This window comes from Choristoneura fumiferana, chromosome 22 (assembly GCF_025370935.1).
Source record: "Choristoneura fumiferana chromosome 22, NRCan_CFum_1, whole genome shotgun sequence".
NCBI classification, from domain to species: domain Eukaryota; kingdom Metazoa; phylum Arthropoda; class Insecta; order Lepidoptera; family Tortricidae; genus Choristoneura; species Choristoneura fumiferana.
The window spans coordinates 3,504,172-3,518,807 of NC_133493.1; the positions used below are offsets into that span (position 1 = coordinate 3,504,172).

The following is a 14,636-nucleotide window of genomic DNA, read 5'->3' on the forward strand; positions in this document are numbered from 1 at the left end:
TCACTGTGGTCTTCATCATCAGTTCCACTCACCAAATTTTCAAGAGCAAATGCACGAGATACTACTAAATATATCAATTTTACTATAGGTGTCCGTACAACATTTGAAAAGTTCCCTCGATTTCTAAGATCCAATCTTCAGATCCTAATTGGTGCTTATGGGACGTAATTGAAGACATTCCTAGACTAACGCAAAAAAATCACAAATTCGTTCATAAATGACGGAGTTCTGAGGTAACAAACATAAAAAAATACAACCCAATTGATAACCTCCTCTTTTTTGAAGTCGGTTAAGAAAGAACGGATCATTGCTACCGGTGGTATATTCTTTTACCTTATTTCTCGTACATAACAACCATACTTAATCAACGCTGAAAAAGACTAATAATTCCTAATGCAAAACAATTTTCGATAATGAAATTGGTCACTTTTGTCGTCAATTTTAGTTTTTTTAAAAATTAGATACGACGCGACGCAAAGGGCTTACTAGGAGGAGAGTTAAGCTGGATCTCCACAGAGCGAGCAGCCTCGTGCGGCAGCCATTTTTGGTGCGATTTTGAGCCTGCAGGGCTACTACGAAACTCAAAACTCAAAGTTCGTATCGTACCGTCCTCTCGCTCTCGTATTAAACACTATAAGTGTCAGAGGGACCGCACGACACGAACTTCGAGCTTCGAGTTGCGAACGCAACACGCGAGCCGAGCGAGTGAAGCAAGCGCGTTACGGCAGCGGCTAGCGAAGCACCATGACATTTCGAGTTAAGAAATAACTTGGCCCAAAACTTTTCTGAAATAGATTATATAGTTACCTACAGGATCAAACTAAGTAAATCTATGTTAAAGATCAGACTCAAAGAATATCTTCTAGACTTGCCTTGCGAATCTGTTAAGTACCTACCTACCTAGTTTATATTATAGGATAGGTTTGATAGGTTAAAATTGCATGAAAACTGAGCGCGTCTCGCCATCAAACGTAGCAGTTTGGCGAGAATATAATAATATATTGTGTAGTACCTAAGTTGTAATTTGAATATATAAATAAATAAAAATAACGATGTAGAAATTTCAGTAGATTCCTCGGCGAATTTCCGTATTCCGGCGGCTCTCACATACAGAGAACATTTTATAATCTGACCTAAACTGTAAAATTAAATCTATCCGTCACTTAACCGTAACGGCTAAACTATTTTCTTAACATTAAACATCCAACTACAGGCCGGCCGGCGGCGCGCTCCCCGCACCAGAACTTTGCCAATTAAAAGTTTCATGCCCTTAATTAAGGGTAGGTATTCTTATGTTAGGTATTTTTAGTTTAGTTCGGCCATTTATTTATGTACCTATGTTGGACTGTGCAAATTATACCGGGTCAGGGTTTTACCAGAAGCGAATAATTAAAATATAAATAGATTGTACACGTCAAACTTTTTAGGGTTCCGTAGCCAAAATACGGAACCCTTATAGTTTCGCCATGTCTGTCTGTCTGTCCGTCCGCGGCTTTGCTCAGGGACTATCAATGCTAGAAAGCTGTAATTTTGCACGAATATATATATTGCTTAAAGCCGTTGCTGTTAATATAATAAGCTACAAAAATCATTAGAAAACTAAGGAATTCAGATCGAAGGTCATTGGGGCATGGGATCCCCTTAATATACAAGTTAATGTGTCTACTCCAATAATTATTCGAGATAAACTTTTATATTCCTTAAAAACGAGTTAAATGTTTATGACCGGTTTTAAAGAAAATAAAAGTCTATAACGAATAATTATTGGACACATTAACTTATATATTTAAGAAGTGTTCTTTCAGACAACATTATTAATAGGGTCTCGTAGACACCATTTATACGAATCGCATACACTTCGTGGCGATCGTGTCGCGGCACACCTGAAAATATACGTGCCGCACTGCGTTTACCTTTACTTGTCCGAATTTCACTTGCCATACCAACGTTTGCCATAAAATATTATAGAACCGTGCTGTTTTCAGGATTTATTTAACTGGCATCATATAGAATGCAGTAGGTTAGGTTAGGTTAGTTTAACATCAACTCTGAAGAAATTACTATTCAGAAATAAATTATTACTTTATGTAATTTATTGAATCAGGCGTTACTTTGCGGAGGTCCATATCAATGAACTAAAATAATTTTCCTTGCTCACCCCGACCTTAAAAAAGGTCGCTGTTCGCGGGCGGGGCGGGTCGGGCCTTGAAGGTCGCGGGTGAGCAAGGAAATTATTTTAGTTCATTATTACTTTATGGCAAATGAAAATTTCTTAAAAAAATACATTCGGGGCAAACGATAGAGAACCGGCACACTGTTGTGCCGCGCCACACCGGTTGAAAACCTCTGGTTTAGCTACATTTATAGCGATTCCGTTTCCTCGCGTTCGGTTTTCCCTTCGGGCACGGTACCCTAAAAAGTAAACATTCTTACTGTAATAATATACTTACCTTCAGTTTTATTAATTCTGAAGGGCCGTTGGGTAAAATGCAATATTGACTCTTGAAATTAAGCTGTTCAGTACAAAGGATCTTGTTTGCAGTCGTCACACGGAAGTCGAAATTACTGTATAATACCGAAAATATCGTATAAATTTTATTGTCAAATTGGGTGTTCGAAATGAGAGATCGGTTGGTTTTTTTGGAATTTTTACTCCGAAGCGACTGCAATGGAACAGTGACAAACAAACCTAAAAACCTTATTTATAATGATGCGCCACCACATTTTATTAAATACTTTTTTGGTCTAAATAAATGTATGGACTACGTTTTGGTGACACTATTTACCGCCCGGATAATACCGACATGTAAATACCAACGCAATTTTTCCCCTTCCGTGTACGTACTCGCCCTAGTGGCCATAGTAACTTGTCAGTTTGCTAGCCATTTTTACAAGCTGTTTCTTAGCTTCACCTGTCCCGTTGTCTGCCTGTATGTCTGTTTGTCTGTAATCAAATCTCGTAAGTTAAATTCGATCAACTTCCAGTAGTTGGATTGACTTGAAATTTGGTATACTTATTATGTAAATTGCGTGACAATATAATAATCTGGTAGTGACATTCTGGTAGTCCGGCAGAGATCGTCTCTTTCATTGTAGGGCACTCGATTCTGCTTTATATATATATAACGTTTTTGGGTGTTTGTGATTATCGGAATTGTATGACAAGTGTAATTTTATGTGGAAATACAGGTAGGCGGGTTCTGCATGCAAAAACATATAAGTTTCACAGACGTAGTTATTACACAAGTTTTGAACATAAACTACCGTGAGCTCACTCATATACACACACTTTTACGCCGAAGATATGCATCAAGTCGATTTTCTGTCCTCATATGCAGCTCAGACAGTTGGTACGTTCGCCGAAGGATAAGGAGCCCCTGAGTGGCCCGGGGTATATATGATTCCCTGTGCCTGTGGCAAGAGCTATATTGGAGAGACTGGACGAAACGTTTCCACAAGGTATCGGAGCACATACGCAGTATGAGGAACAGGACGACAAGGGTCTGCTGTGGCCGAGCACTCAATGAACTCGGATTCGACGCACTATATCAGATTTGATAAGTATCTGTTCTTGCGAGAGAGAAATTTTTCATTCCGCGGAAAGTGCGTGAGCCATCGAGATTAGTCGTCGGCCGAATTTCAACCGGGATAGTGGTGGACGTACCTCCGAGTGGGAAACGGTGTTAAATACTCGTGCTGCGTCATCGGTGTGTGTGAACGTACCTTTACAGAGCGATATTGTTAGTGTTGTGTGCTACCCTACATTTGACAGTTGTATGATGATGAAAACGCGGGTAGTGTGTGCCGGTGTCAGTTTCGTCGGGTAGTCGCGCGAGCAGAGCGGCGGCGCGCAGTGCGCGTGTTGCAGCAGCCGCTGAGTCGCGTTGCTCCGAAGACGAAGGCTACGGATTAGCCCGAAACATGTCGAGCTAAACTCGATTTAGACGTGAGTTATCCGGGTCATTATATTTAATATTACACAAGTGTGGTAACGGAGGCCAAGATAAAAGGTTTAAATTAAAACTGCCTGCCACATACGCTACATACGTCAATATTTAATCACTTTTCATAAGGAACTGATTGGTTCGAAACATGTCGGTACCTTGACTCTAACAAGTGACCAAAGACCATGTGTGTATTATGTTAAAAAAATGAACTAAAACGATGGCTAAACAAAAAGTTGGCTTTTTAACAAGAACTTATTTAGCTAACGGCTCAAAATCTCTCACAAACCCCCACCAAATAGTAAACCCTCTTAACCCGCGCTCGACAAAAATCCCCCCATATATCTGCGTAAGCCGGTCTCAATCGAGAGACATTTAAAAGCGAATCCTCGGCTCTTATCGAGCGCCGAATGTATCCAATCCTAGCTTCTAGTGTAAGTTTCAAGGGCGGAGCCAACTTTAGCCAGGGGGTGTCCATGGTCAAAGTCTAGTTAATTAGCGTTCCGTTCCTCGAAAGGAAAAACGGGAACCCTTATAGGATCATTTTGTTGTCCGTCCGTCGTCCGTTCGTCTGTCAAGACCCTTTTTTTCAGGAACGCGTGGAGTATCAAGCTGAAATTTATATCAAATACTGAAGTCTACTGTCCCTTGGAGCTGTGAAAAAATCAAACTTCTAAGCCAACGCAATCAAAAGATACAGCTGCTATGCCGCAAATTTTTGCAAATTTTCGAACTCGGAAGGAATTAAATCTACAGGTACTTCCCGTTAACTCAGAATCTTGAAATTTGGTACAAAGCAACGTCGAGAATTGCGAAAACCGTAAAACTATGCCGACAAAATGTTACAATTAAAAATTCAAAAAAATTTTTTTTATTAGTGTATCTTTCGTAAAGTGGGTGTGATTTTTTTCTCATCCAACCCTATGTGTGGGTATCGTTGGATAGGTCTTTTAAAAACCATTAGAAGGTTGCTAAAGCGATTTTTTGATTCAGTTGGTTTGTTTGAAATATTCAACTTTAAAGTGCAAATTTTCATTAAAATCGAGCGTCCCGCGAGCCCCCTCTAAAATCTAAAAACGGTGACTGGAAAAATTTGAAAAAAATCAGATGGTAGTAAGTATACCAAACTTTCAAGGAAAACTATAAAGGTTAAGTTTGCTTGAGAATGATTTAGTAGTTTGGTAATAGCAGCTAAGGTATAAAATATACCTAAACTTGGAAGGATTCCGTATAAAATACGAAATCCTTAGAAAAATATTACTTAATTGTTTCGTAATGGCTACGGAACCCTATTTTGGGCGTGTCCGACACGCTTTTGGCCGTTTTTTTTATTTTATATTTGAAAACAGGTTTTCTAGCGATGGTTCTTAGACATGTTTTATCGAAATCGGTTCGGCCGTTTTTGAGATATTGAACTTTGAAGTGACAAAGTCTTATCTAACTTTTTGTTGGTTAGGTTAGTTTTATACTACTAGCATTTTTGAAAAGATTTTTCAAAGAAAAATATATAATAACAGGTTATCTTAAGTAGAAAGCTAGCATAACAAGTAAATTAAGCAAGAAATAGTAAATTGTACAACAAGAGCTTTAACGTGCCATTTTACCTAAGACGTTCATATAGCCACCCGAGCCAGTACGACGAGGGTGGATAAACACGTAAAGGGGAAAATGGGTTAAATACTCGAGTTTCACTTAGATTGCGAGGAAATGTAATAACAACAGTGGAAACAATTATACACTTTCTATGCACTTTTCGTTTTTCATTCATGCATTATTATATAATTATATATTTTTAGTTTTGATTGATTTTTAGTTATAATATAAATTAATAATTATGAAAAAGAATAATGTAGAAACTTTTTGTTTGTGGCCGGTGACACCTGATTACGTTGGTCTTAGACGATAATTTTACTTTATGCACTAGAGCGTAAAAAGTCATTTTATGTCGGATAGATCCAGCATAAACACGAACTTTACGAGCATGAGAAGTGAAAACTCTCTTTCACGTAGGTTATAAAAAAAAACATCGAAATCAGTCCATCCATTTGAGAGCTTCAATGCCACAGACAGACAGACCCCTTTGTTTGCATTGGGGTTTAAAAACGACAGTAGGTAAAGGATGAAGTCACAGAATGCCACAATCATAGCTGGAAAATACATGAGACAAAGCCTAATTAAAGGATATTCGAAATAACTCAAAATAAACTTGCCAACAACGTTATTTACGTAAGCCTGTGGCTCTCAAACTTGGGCAATTATCGAGTCGCCAGGGTTGCCCAAACTTTAGCTGTCCGCTAGATTAATTTGGCCGTTGATTAAGGTCGTGAATTATAGTTGGGAACTGTTATTGTGTTTTTAAAAAGATATCTTCATAATTATATAAAAATGAATCCCTATTTCCCGAGGAAGGAGAAAGGATAGTTTTAACTCGGAAAATTGCGTAGTTCGCGCGGGATAGCGATAAATGAATTCGACGCGGACGGAATCGCGGCCAACAGCTAGTATAGAATAAAGTGAAGTAGAACAATGAAAAGCATGTTAATAAAAGATTAAAATACGCCACGCCTGTACTAGACAACGGGAAATCGAGCGGAAATGGAACCCGTTCGCACTAAGTGACGCGCTTGTGACCCGGGCTGTCAGTTGAAGAGAGTGTATGGTGTTTAGGGACTTAAGGTTGTTGTATAACCAGTCAAAAAAGATAATAAGCTCTATTTTTGAACATGAAACTACCGTGAGACTCACTCATATGAGTAACATGTACATGTACTCATGTGGGTAGTTGTGTGCCGGTGTCAGTTTCGTCGGGTAGTCGCGCGAGCAGAGCGGCGGCGCGCAGTGCTCGTGTCGTAGCAGCCGCTGAGTCGCGTTGCTCCGAAGACGAAGGGCTACGGATTAGCCCGAAACATGTCGAGCTAAACTCGATTTAAGACGTGAGTTATCCGGGTCATTATATTTAATATAATAAGCTCTACACAAGTTTGATCTATTTTTTGGGTAGCATCAGTTGTCCGCTCGATAACGGGGTTGTAACGAAATCAAAATTTGTTTTTATTGTTGTTCTGTGCAAATAATAATTTACTTTCATCATTTTTCTTTCTTTCTAAATCAGTCATCTGTTTGGGAGCTACGATGCACGGATACACAGTCAATTTAACAAATAAATCCACCACAAACAGTCAGTATCTTTTGATTCGTCAAAGGCCTTTGTATGGGCGCCATACAATTACAACATACTCGTCACCGAAATCATCGCCTGCCATTGTCTCGCCGGTAATGACTTCACGTCATCTGATTGTGCCGATAATGAGTTCGCTGAGGGGCTACCACGAAATTCGAAAATCGAAGTTCGTTCATACCATATATCATATCGAAAATCGATATGGTTTCACGGGATACCCGTAAAAGTAACAAATTTGGAGTTCAAATAAAAAATACAAAAAGACTCCAAAAAAAACAATCATAATTTGATTGCTTAGTAGCGACATCTCTTGTCTGGGTGAGCGGTTGGTTCCGAAAGAGTGTGACGTCTCTCGATGAGAGCGGAACATAGATGTCGCTAGTGCTGCTGCATAAGTAGCGTAGTAGAAATAAGCAACCTGAGATATGTATGCATAGGAAAAATTCGTGGCCAGATTCCTGTCCAGCGGTGGTGTAGGGGTTATAGCACGCAGCACGGATTGCTGAGGACCTGGGTTCGATTCCCAGCGCTGGTCTCTTTTTCTGGTTTTTCTGTGCATCCATGTCTCAGTTTGTATTTTCGATATCGTATCATACCGTCTCTCTCACTCTCGTATTAAATATTAGCGTCAGCAGGACGGCAAGATACGAACTTCGAATTTTGCACTTCGTGGTAGGGCGCTGATTTGAGCCGGGGTCGGTGAACTCACAGTTGATTGTACCCACGTATGGTAATGATGATGCAATTAGATCTTAGGCGAGAGGAAGGAATTGAGATTGTCTGAAACAGTACCTGTGCATTTTTTGGGTTCCGTACTCAAAAGGTGCCAACGGGATCCTAATACTGAGACTCCGCTGTCTGTCCGTCCGTCTCTCACAGGGGCGTTATCTCTTTGAGCCGCTATATAGTTAGACACTTTTCAAATTTTCACAGATTGTTTATTACTGTGGGTGCTATAACAACAAACACTACAAATAAAAGGTACATACATACGCTCGAAAAACAAAACACTTCTTGGCGCAGTTGGGTAAAAATACGAAAGCCAAAGACTGAATCTTCCAGCTGGAATCTCACTTCTTCACTCGGAGCTGCGGCAAAGCGCATTAAGGAACAACTCCGAGTGAGTAAGTTTTTCAAACAATCTGTGTGTTTACTGGGACAGTGGTACGTACGGACACACAGAGCAGAAAGCCGAAGACTCTTGCACGACTACCTATGAAATCATATAAATTTGGAAATGGAATAATTTGATTCCTTTTAATAGTATTAATCCCAGCCTATACATCCCACTGCTGGGCACAGGCCTCCTCTCAGAACAAGAGGACTTGGGCCATAGTTCCCACGCGTGCCCAGTTCGGATTGGGAACTTCGCACGCACCATTGAATCGCTTCGCAGGTTTGTGCAGGTTTCCTCACGATGTTTTCCTTCACCGCAAAGCTCGTGGTAAATTTCAAATGTGACTCCGCACATGAATTTCGAAAAACTCAGAGGTACGAGCCGGGGTTCGAACCCACGACCCTCTGTTTGAGAGGCGATAGGTCAAACCACTAGGCCACCACGGCTTCTTTAATAATATTAAATAATAATAATAAATATCATGGGACACTTGACTCTAATTGACCTAGTCCCAAACTAAGCAAAGCTTGTGCTATTGGATACTAGGCAACGGATGAACATGCTTATGTAGATAAATATATTGTTGATAAAAACATACTTAAATACATATTAAACATCTGAGACCTGAGAACAAACATTCGAATTATACATAATATGTTGGATGTTTAATATGTATTTAAGTATGTTTATCCGTTGCCTAGTGTCCATAGTACAAGCTTTGCTTAGTTTGGGACTAGGTCAATTGGCGTCAAGTGTCCCGTGATATATTATTTATTTTTATTTACATACGCAATCTGCAACGGCCGGTAATCGAACCCGGGACCTCAAGCTTCGTAGTCAGGTTCTCTACCACTTGCGCATCCGGTCCTCGCCTCGTGGGTGTCGTAAAATTCGACTAAGAGATTTCTGGACCTAGGACATTATAGGCCAGGTCGGTGTCGGGCAGCAGCGACACCGTCTCACACAAACACACTGCGATTGCCAACCCGCCTGCTCAGCGTGGCAATTAGAGCAACTCCTCCAGTATGGCAAGTCCAAAAAAAACCACCCCCCCCCAGTTCCCGGCCGCCCTGCTATTCCTGGAGCGATGATCTTCGCAGGGTAGCTGGCAAGAACTGGATGAGACTGGCCGAGGATCGTGCTCAGTGGCGTGCAACTGGAGAGGCCTATGTCCAGCAGTGGACTAAGATAGGCCGATGATGATGATGATGAAGTGCTTGTTGTATGTAGACTAAATTGAATAAAGATACTTTTCACTTCTCATGTTCGTAAAGTTCGTGTTTATGCTCTATCTAGGCGACATAAAATGAGTTTTTATGCTCTCGTGCATAAAATAAAATCTTCGTCTAAGACCAACCTTAAGACCAAGGTAACCAGGTGTCAACAGCCACAAACAAAAAAGTTTCTACATATTTTTTAAATAATTTTTAATATATATATATATAACTAAAAATCAATCAAACCTGTAAAAATAAATCAGTAAAATTAAAAAAAAATAGAATTATTATAATAATGCTTAAAAAATAAAAGGTACATCGAAAATGAATGATTGTTTCCACTGTTGCTGTTTCATTTCCTCGCAATCTAAGTGAAAAGCAGAGTGTAAAACTCGAGCATTAAACCTATTTTCCCCTCGACGTGTCTATCCATCCTCGCCGTACCGGCTCGGGTGGCTATATGAACGTCTTGGATAAAATGGCTTGTCTTATGCTCTTGTTGTATAATCTAGGTACTATTAACTTCGACTAACGAATTCTACGCGGACAGAGTCTCGGGCGATAGCTACTAAATAAATAAAGCTTTTCAAACTATCCGTGTGTCCCCTGCCAGTTACCATGGCTACGTTTGGAGTTCCATCTGCTTAAGCCCGACTTATCTCGCTGCTGCTTTTCCGACTTAAACATTCACTTCTGATACTTCTTTAGCCTGCATTTTGTAGCATCTGTTTGTGAATTTATAAGCGTTCTTATTCATTCATATTTAAATGGGGTGCGGTTAGTGTTGACCCGGAAACGACAGCCTTGCTAATGGGTACTTGTATTATAAAATGCTGAGTAGAGATGATCATGTCGTGTCCCCACGTAACTTAGTTTTATTGTTCATCAATTTCATCATCATCATCCCAGCCTGTATACGTCCTACTGCTGGGCACAGGCCTCCTCTCAGAATGAGGAAGCTTTAATGTCAGTTTTAGTGCTTTAGTCTTATTTATTACCTACTGTAAGGTGGTGGTGATGTCACCAAATAAATGCTCTTTCTTTCTTTCAAATACTAAAACGGTTTGTGTGTGTGTATGTGTGAGTCTGGAATAACACATAGGCTACTTTTTATCTCGATATTCCAATTAGATCGGAATTAGAGAAATGAAATTCTGCGTTAGTGTTTTATACAGGGTGTAATCGTTAAGTGTAGCCAAGCGATTATTCTGTAAATATAACAGATATCGGAAAAGTTTAAAATGATATTGAACGTACGTTACCCAATGAGTAAAAGCACATTAATCACTTTTTTTATGAAAGTAGTAATATTAAAAATATATTACTTATAATAATTTTATTTATAAAATAAGTTTAAACACTCCCATATATTTAGTACCTACGACATTCCTGGAGGTTGTTTGCCTACCGTACCTAAGAGATAAAACTGTTTAAGATTCATTATTTACACGAATAAACTGTAATCCTACTTATATTATAAAATAATAAAACTGTCTTTTATGAAGTAATAAATCTAATATTTATTTTGTTAAGGTAGTATATTTTTTGTTCACAGCAGTTGCTCGAAGTAACGCCCTTTTTGTGCGATACATTGACGGGCCCTCTTCAATGTTTATAAATTTACTTTTCTGAAAATTTGAAAATGATAATTGATCGATATGGATAAGTTTCTTTTTTAAGTTATTGATATGATTTTACTCATTGGGTCACGTACTTTTGATATCAGTTTAAGCTTTTATGATATCTGTTAAATTTACGGAATAATCGCCTGGCTACACTAACGGTTACACCCTGTATATCCACGATGTAACTTTTAATTAGGAATTCTTACGGGAATTAAGTAAAGTCCCGAAATATTCATTCAACTGCCGAATCTAATGGATGTATATATGATGTTAAAAAACATACCTGTTAAATGGAGACCTGATGACAGATTCAGCCATCTGAAAATAAAATAAAGCACGTTATTAATATAATATCAACTTAAAATTTAACACATTAAATATCAAATAAAAATATCATGGGACACTTGACACCAATTGACCTAGTCCCAAACTAAGCAAAGCTTGTACTATGGACACTAGGCAACGGATAAACATACTTATATAGATAAATATATACTTAAATGCATATTAAACATCCAAGACCCGAGAACAAACATTCGTATTATTCATACAAATATCTGCACCGGCCGGGATTCGAACCCGGGACCTCAAGCGTTGTAGTGTTTGTAGTTGTAGTTTGTAGTTCTCTAACCACTTAGCCATCCGGTCGCCAAATATGTAAAAAACTAAACCCGGGCTGGCTCCTACTTTGCCCAACGACCAAGTGTCACGATCCAGCGTGGCAATGCTGCTAGTATCCTGGGATCCATACCGCGGGTCAACTGCAATAGCTTGTATTTTAAAATTAGTTTTATTTAATGCGGGCTATCGTTTTTTGTCTCACTAGATGGCGCACTGTTGCGTGAGGTTTTTAAGTGTGGTTTTCAGAGTCTGTATTACGGACGTTAAAACAAAGTTTAGATTAAAATCATATTTTAAACACCTTAAAACCGTACCATAAAAATATCCAGCAACCACAATGTTGCTAAGTCCCGTTTTGTTCGGAAAAAAGGGAGGAAAAAAGTTTCCGAAAGACAAAACTCTCAAAACACAAACATTCATTGCCCCTTAACGCATAATTGCCATAATTAATTTCAGGTTATGCAAAATATTCACAAAAAAAATCTTATTATAAATAAACCCGCGTAGTTCACCCAAAAACTATGAGATTTGACATTTCGGAGACCTCACGCTACACTAGCGCCTCTAGCGGCGAAATCATTCGCGATAGCCCTCATTAAAAAATAACACTAATTTAGGTTGGGCAAAGTAGGAGCCCGCCCGGAGATCACCAGTGGCAAATACCAAATGTGTGGATAACTCTTTGCATAGTTTCTTTGTATGAGACGATCACGGGCCCAGCCCACAGCCAGCGCAACGAATTCGTAATTAAGTACGTTCTTTGTTATCCTTTGATTTTGTGTAGTTTAGGAATATTGTGGTTCATTAAGCCACGCTTACGCGCAAACGGCAGCACGACCAGCGTTTTGTTAGTTTTTTACGCGGCCGATTTCGCAAATTTTCGAGTTTTAGAGTGTAGATTATACCGGGTGTGGCTTGTAATACGAGTAAAAAATTAAAACATAGATCGTCCTCGTCAAACTGAACAACATTAGTTCAGCGACTTTTAAAAATAAATATTGGAGTCTTTGAATTTTCCCCTTTTCATACAAATTAAATACTTAGCAGTATTTAATTTGTATGAAAAAGAAAATGTCAATGTATGTAGATACACCATCCTAGAACACAAAATTGACGTTGCCTGTCACGCTACAAACATCAAGCATTTTGCTTTACATTGCTTCTTCGAATAAACTTAAAAGCGTACTTACTAAAATTAAAAACTAATTATTTTTAAAAGTCGCTGAACTAATGTTGTTCAGTTTGACGAGTATGATCTATGTTTTCATTATTTGCTCGTATTACAGGCCACACCCGGTAGATCGTTTTTTTCACATGTTTAAACCTGCAATCAGTCTTCTAGACTATAATCAGGTGGATTGCCAGAGTTAGGGATTTGGCAAGGCAAAGCCACTGCTCCGTCTTCCCTTACTAAGGCTGCACATCCCCTTTCTTTGTCTTTTAATCGCATTTGGTTGCAAGGGCATCATAAATAAATGTTGTGTTTTTTATCTTATCATTTCAACAGAACAAAATTTAACCATTAATGGCTACTTGCTGGAAACGCATAAATCTCGAGTTAGTGTTAAGCTCAGTTTAATAGTGTTAAAATGTATGGAAATGACAAGCTTAAGCCAGGTTTAACTACAAAATCTAGATTTATTTTTTCCTGCAAGACGGCCTTAGTTAAAACACATTGCAATTTTATACATTTACAACAACTGGAATATTGGGAAATCTCGGTATTTCAATTAGACGGCAAAAGACTAGGGTGTTTACTACGAAATTCGAAAATCGAAGTTCGTATCCTACCGTCCCCCTCACTCTTGTATTAAATGTTGTTGTTTGTTGTTGTTTTTTAGAAAAATATGGCGCTGTCCATTGTAGGACAATTTTGCCAGTGTCTAGTAGGTTTTGCCGTTGTACGGTAAAAAAAATCTAGAAATATGAGACTTAATGGTGGATGAACGATGTTGTTGTTGTTGTTTTTTGTTATGCTACGTTACTTTGTCACGAATAAATGATTTCTATTTCTATTTCATCGGAAGCCGTAGTGGCCGAGTGGTTTGACCTATGGCCTCTCAAGCAGAGGATCGTGGGTTCAAACCCCAGCTCGCACCTCTGAGTTTTTCGAAATTCATGTGCGAAATTACATTTGAAATTTACCACGAGCTTTACGGTGAAGGAAAACATCGTGAGAAACCTGCACAAATATGCGAAGCAATTCAATGGTTTGTGTGAAGTTCCCAATCCGCACTGGACCCGCGTGGGAACTACGGCCCAAGCCCTCTCATTCTGAGAGGAGGCCTGTGCCCAGCAGTGGGACGTATATAGGCTGGGATGATGATGATGATGATTTCTATTTCTAAATAATTTTAGCGTCAACGGATCGGTAAGATCAGATACGAGGTTCGAATTTTGCACTTTGTAGTATATGGCCTGACGGTTTGACGCTCGGTCCTTGGCAAATGAGACGGCGTATAATGTGACGCCACATGTGTGGACACGTGGGCGTCCCACCCTGCTTTGACATCACTGAAGGCGGGTGCTGCGGCTGCAACGGTCGAATCAGCAAAACGTCGCAAATATGAGGACTGAGCAGACAATCGTGGGGAGTGTTCAGAATTATTCGGTTTGTTAAGTTGCCTGCAGCTAGGTGTCACTACCGTACTTCGCGCAGGCATCAGTCATTTCATCCTCACCACCTTGATGATTGGCAATCACGCACGACTAAAGTATGGAACCAGCTAACTGGGGCAGTGTTTCCGGAGTGGTACAGCTTAGGGATCTTTAAAAGTTCAATATCTCAAAAACGGCTGAACCGATTTTGATGAAACATTTCTAGAAAACCTGCTTTCAAATAAAAAACCTGTACACAAATCGGTCCACCCGTTTATGAGCTATGGTGCCACAGACATACAGACAAAACGACACACATAGCGGTCAAACTTA

The 14,636-nt window shown here is 39.3% G+C and overlaps 1 protein-coding gene across 1 annotated transcript in view; it reads right to left on the bottom strand.

Moving 5' to 3' along the window:
• Positions 1–14,636, bottom strand: part of LOC141440176 (cell adhesion molecule Dscam1-like) — a 267,224-nt gene that overhangs the window by 185,902 nt on the left and 66,686 nt on the right. The window contains exon 5 of the mRNA XM_074104637.1: positions 11,368–11,402. Within this exon, the coding sequence (XP_073960738.1) occupies positions 11,368–11,402 (35 nt within the window). The remainder of the gene's footprint in view (positions 1–11,367; positions 11,403–14,636) is intronic.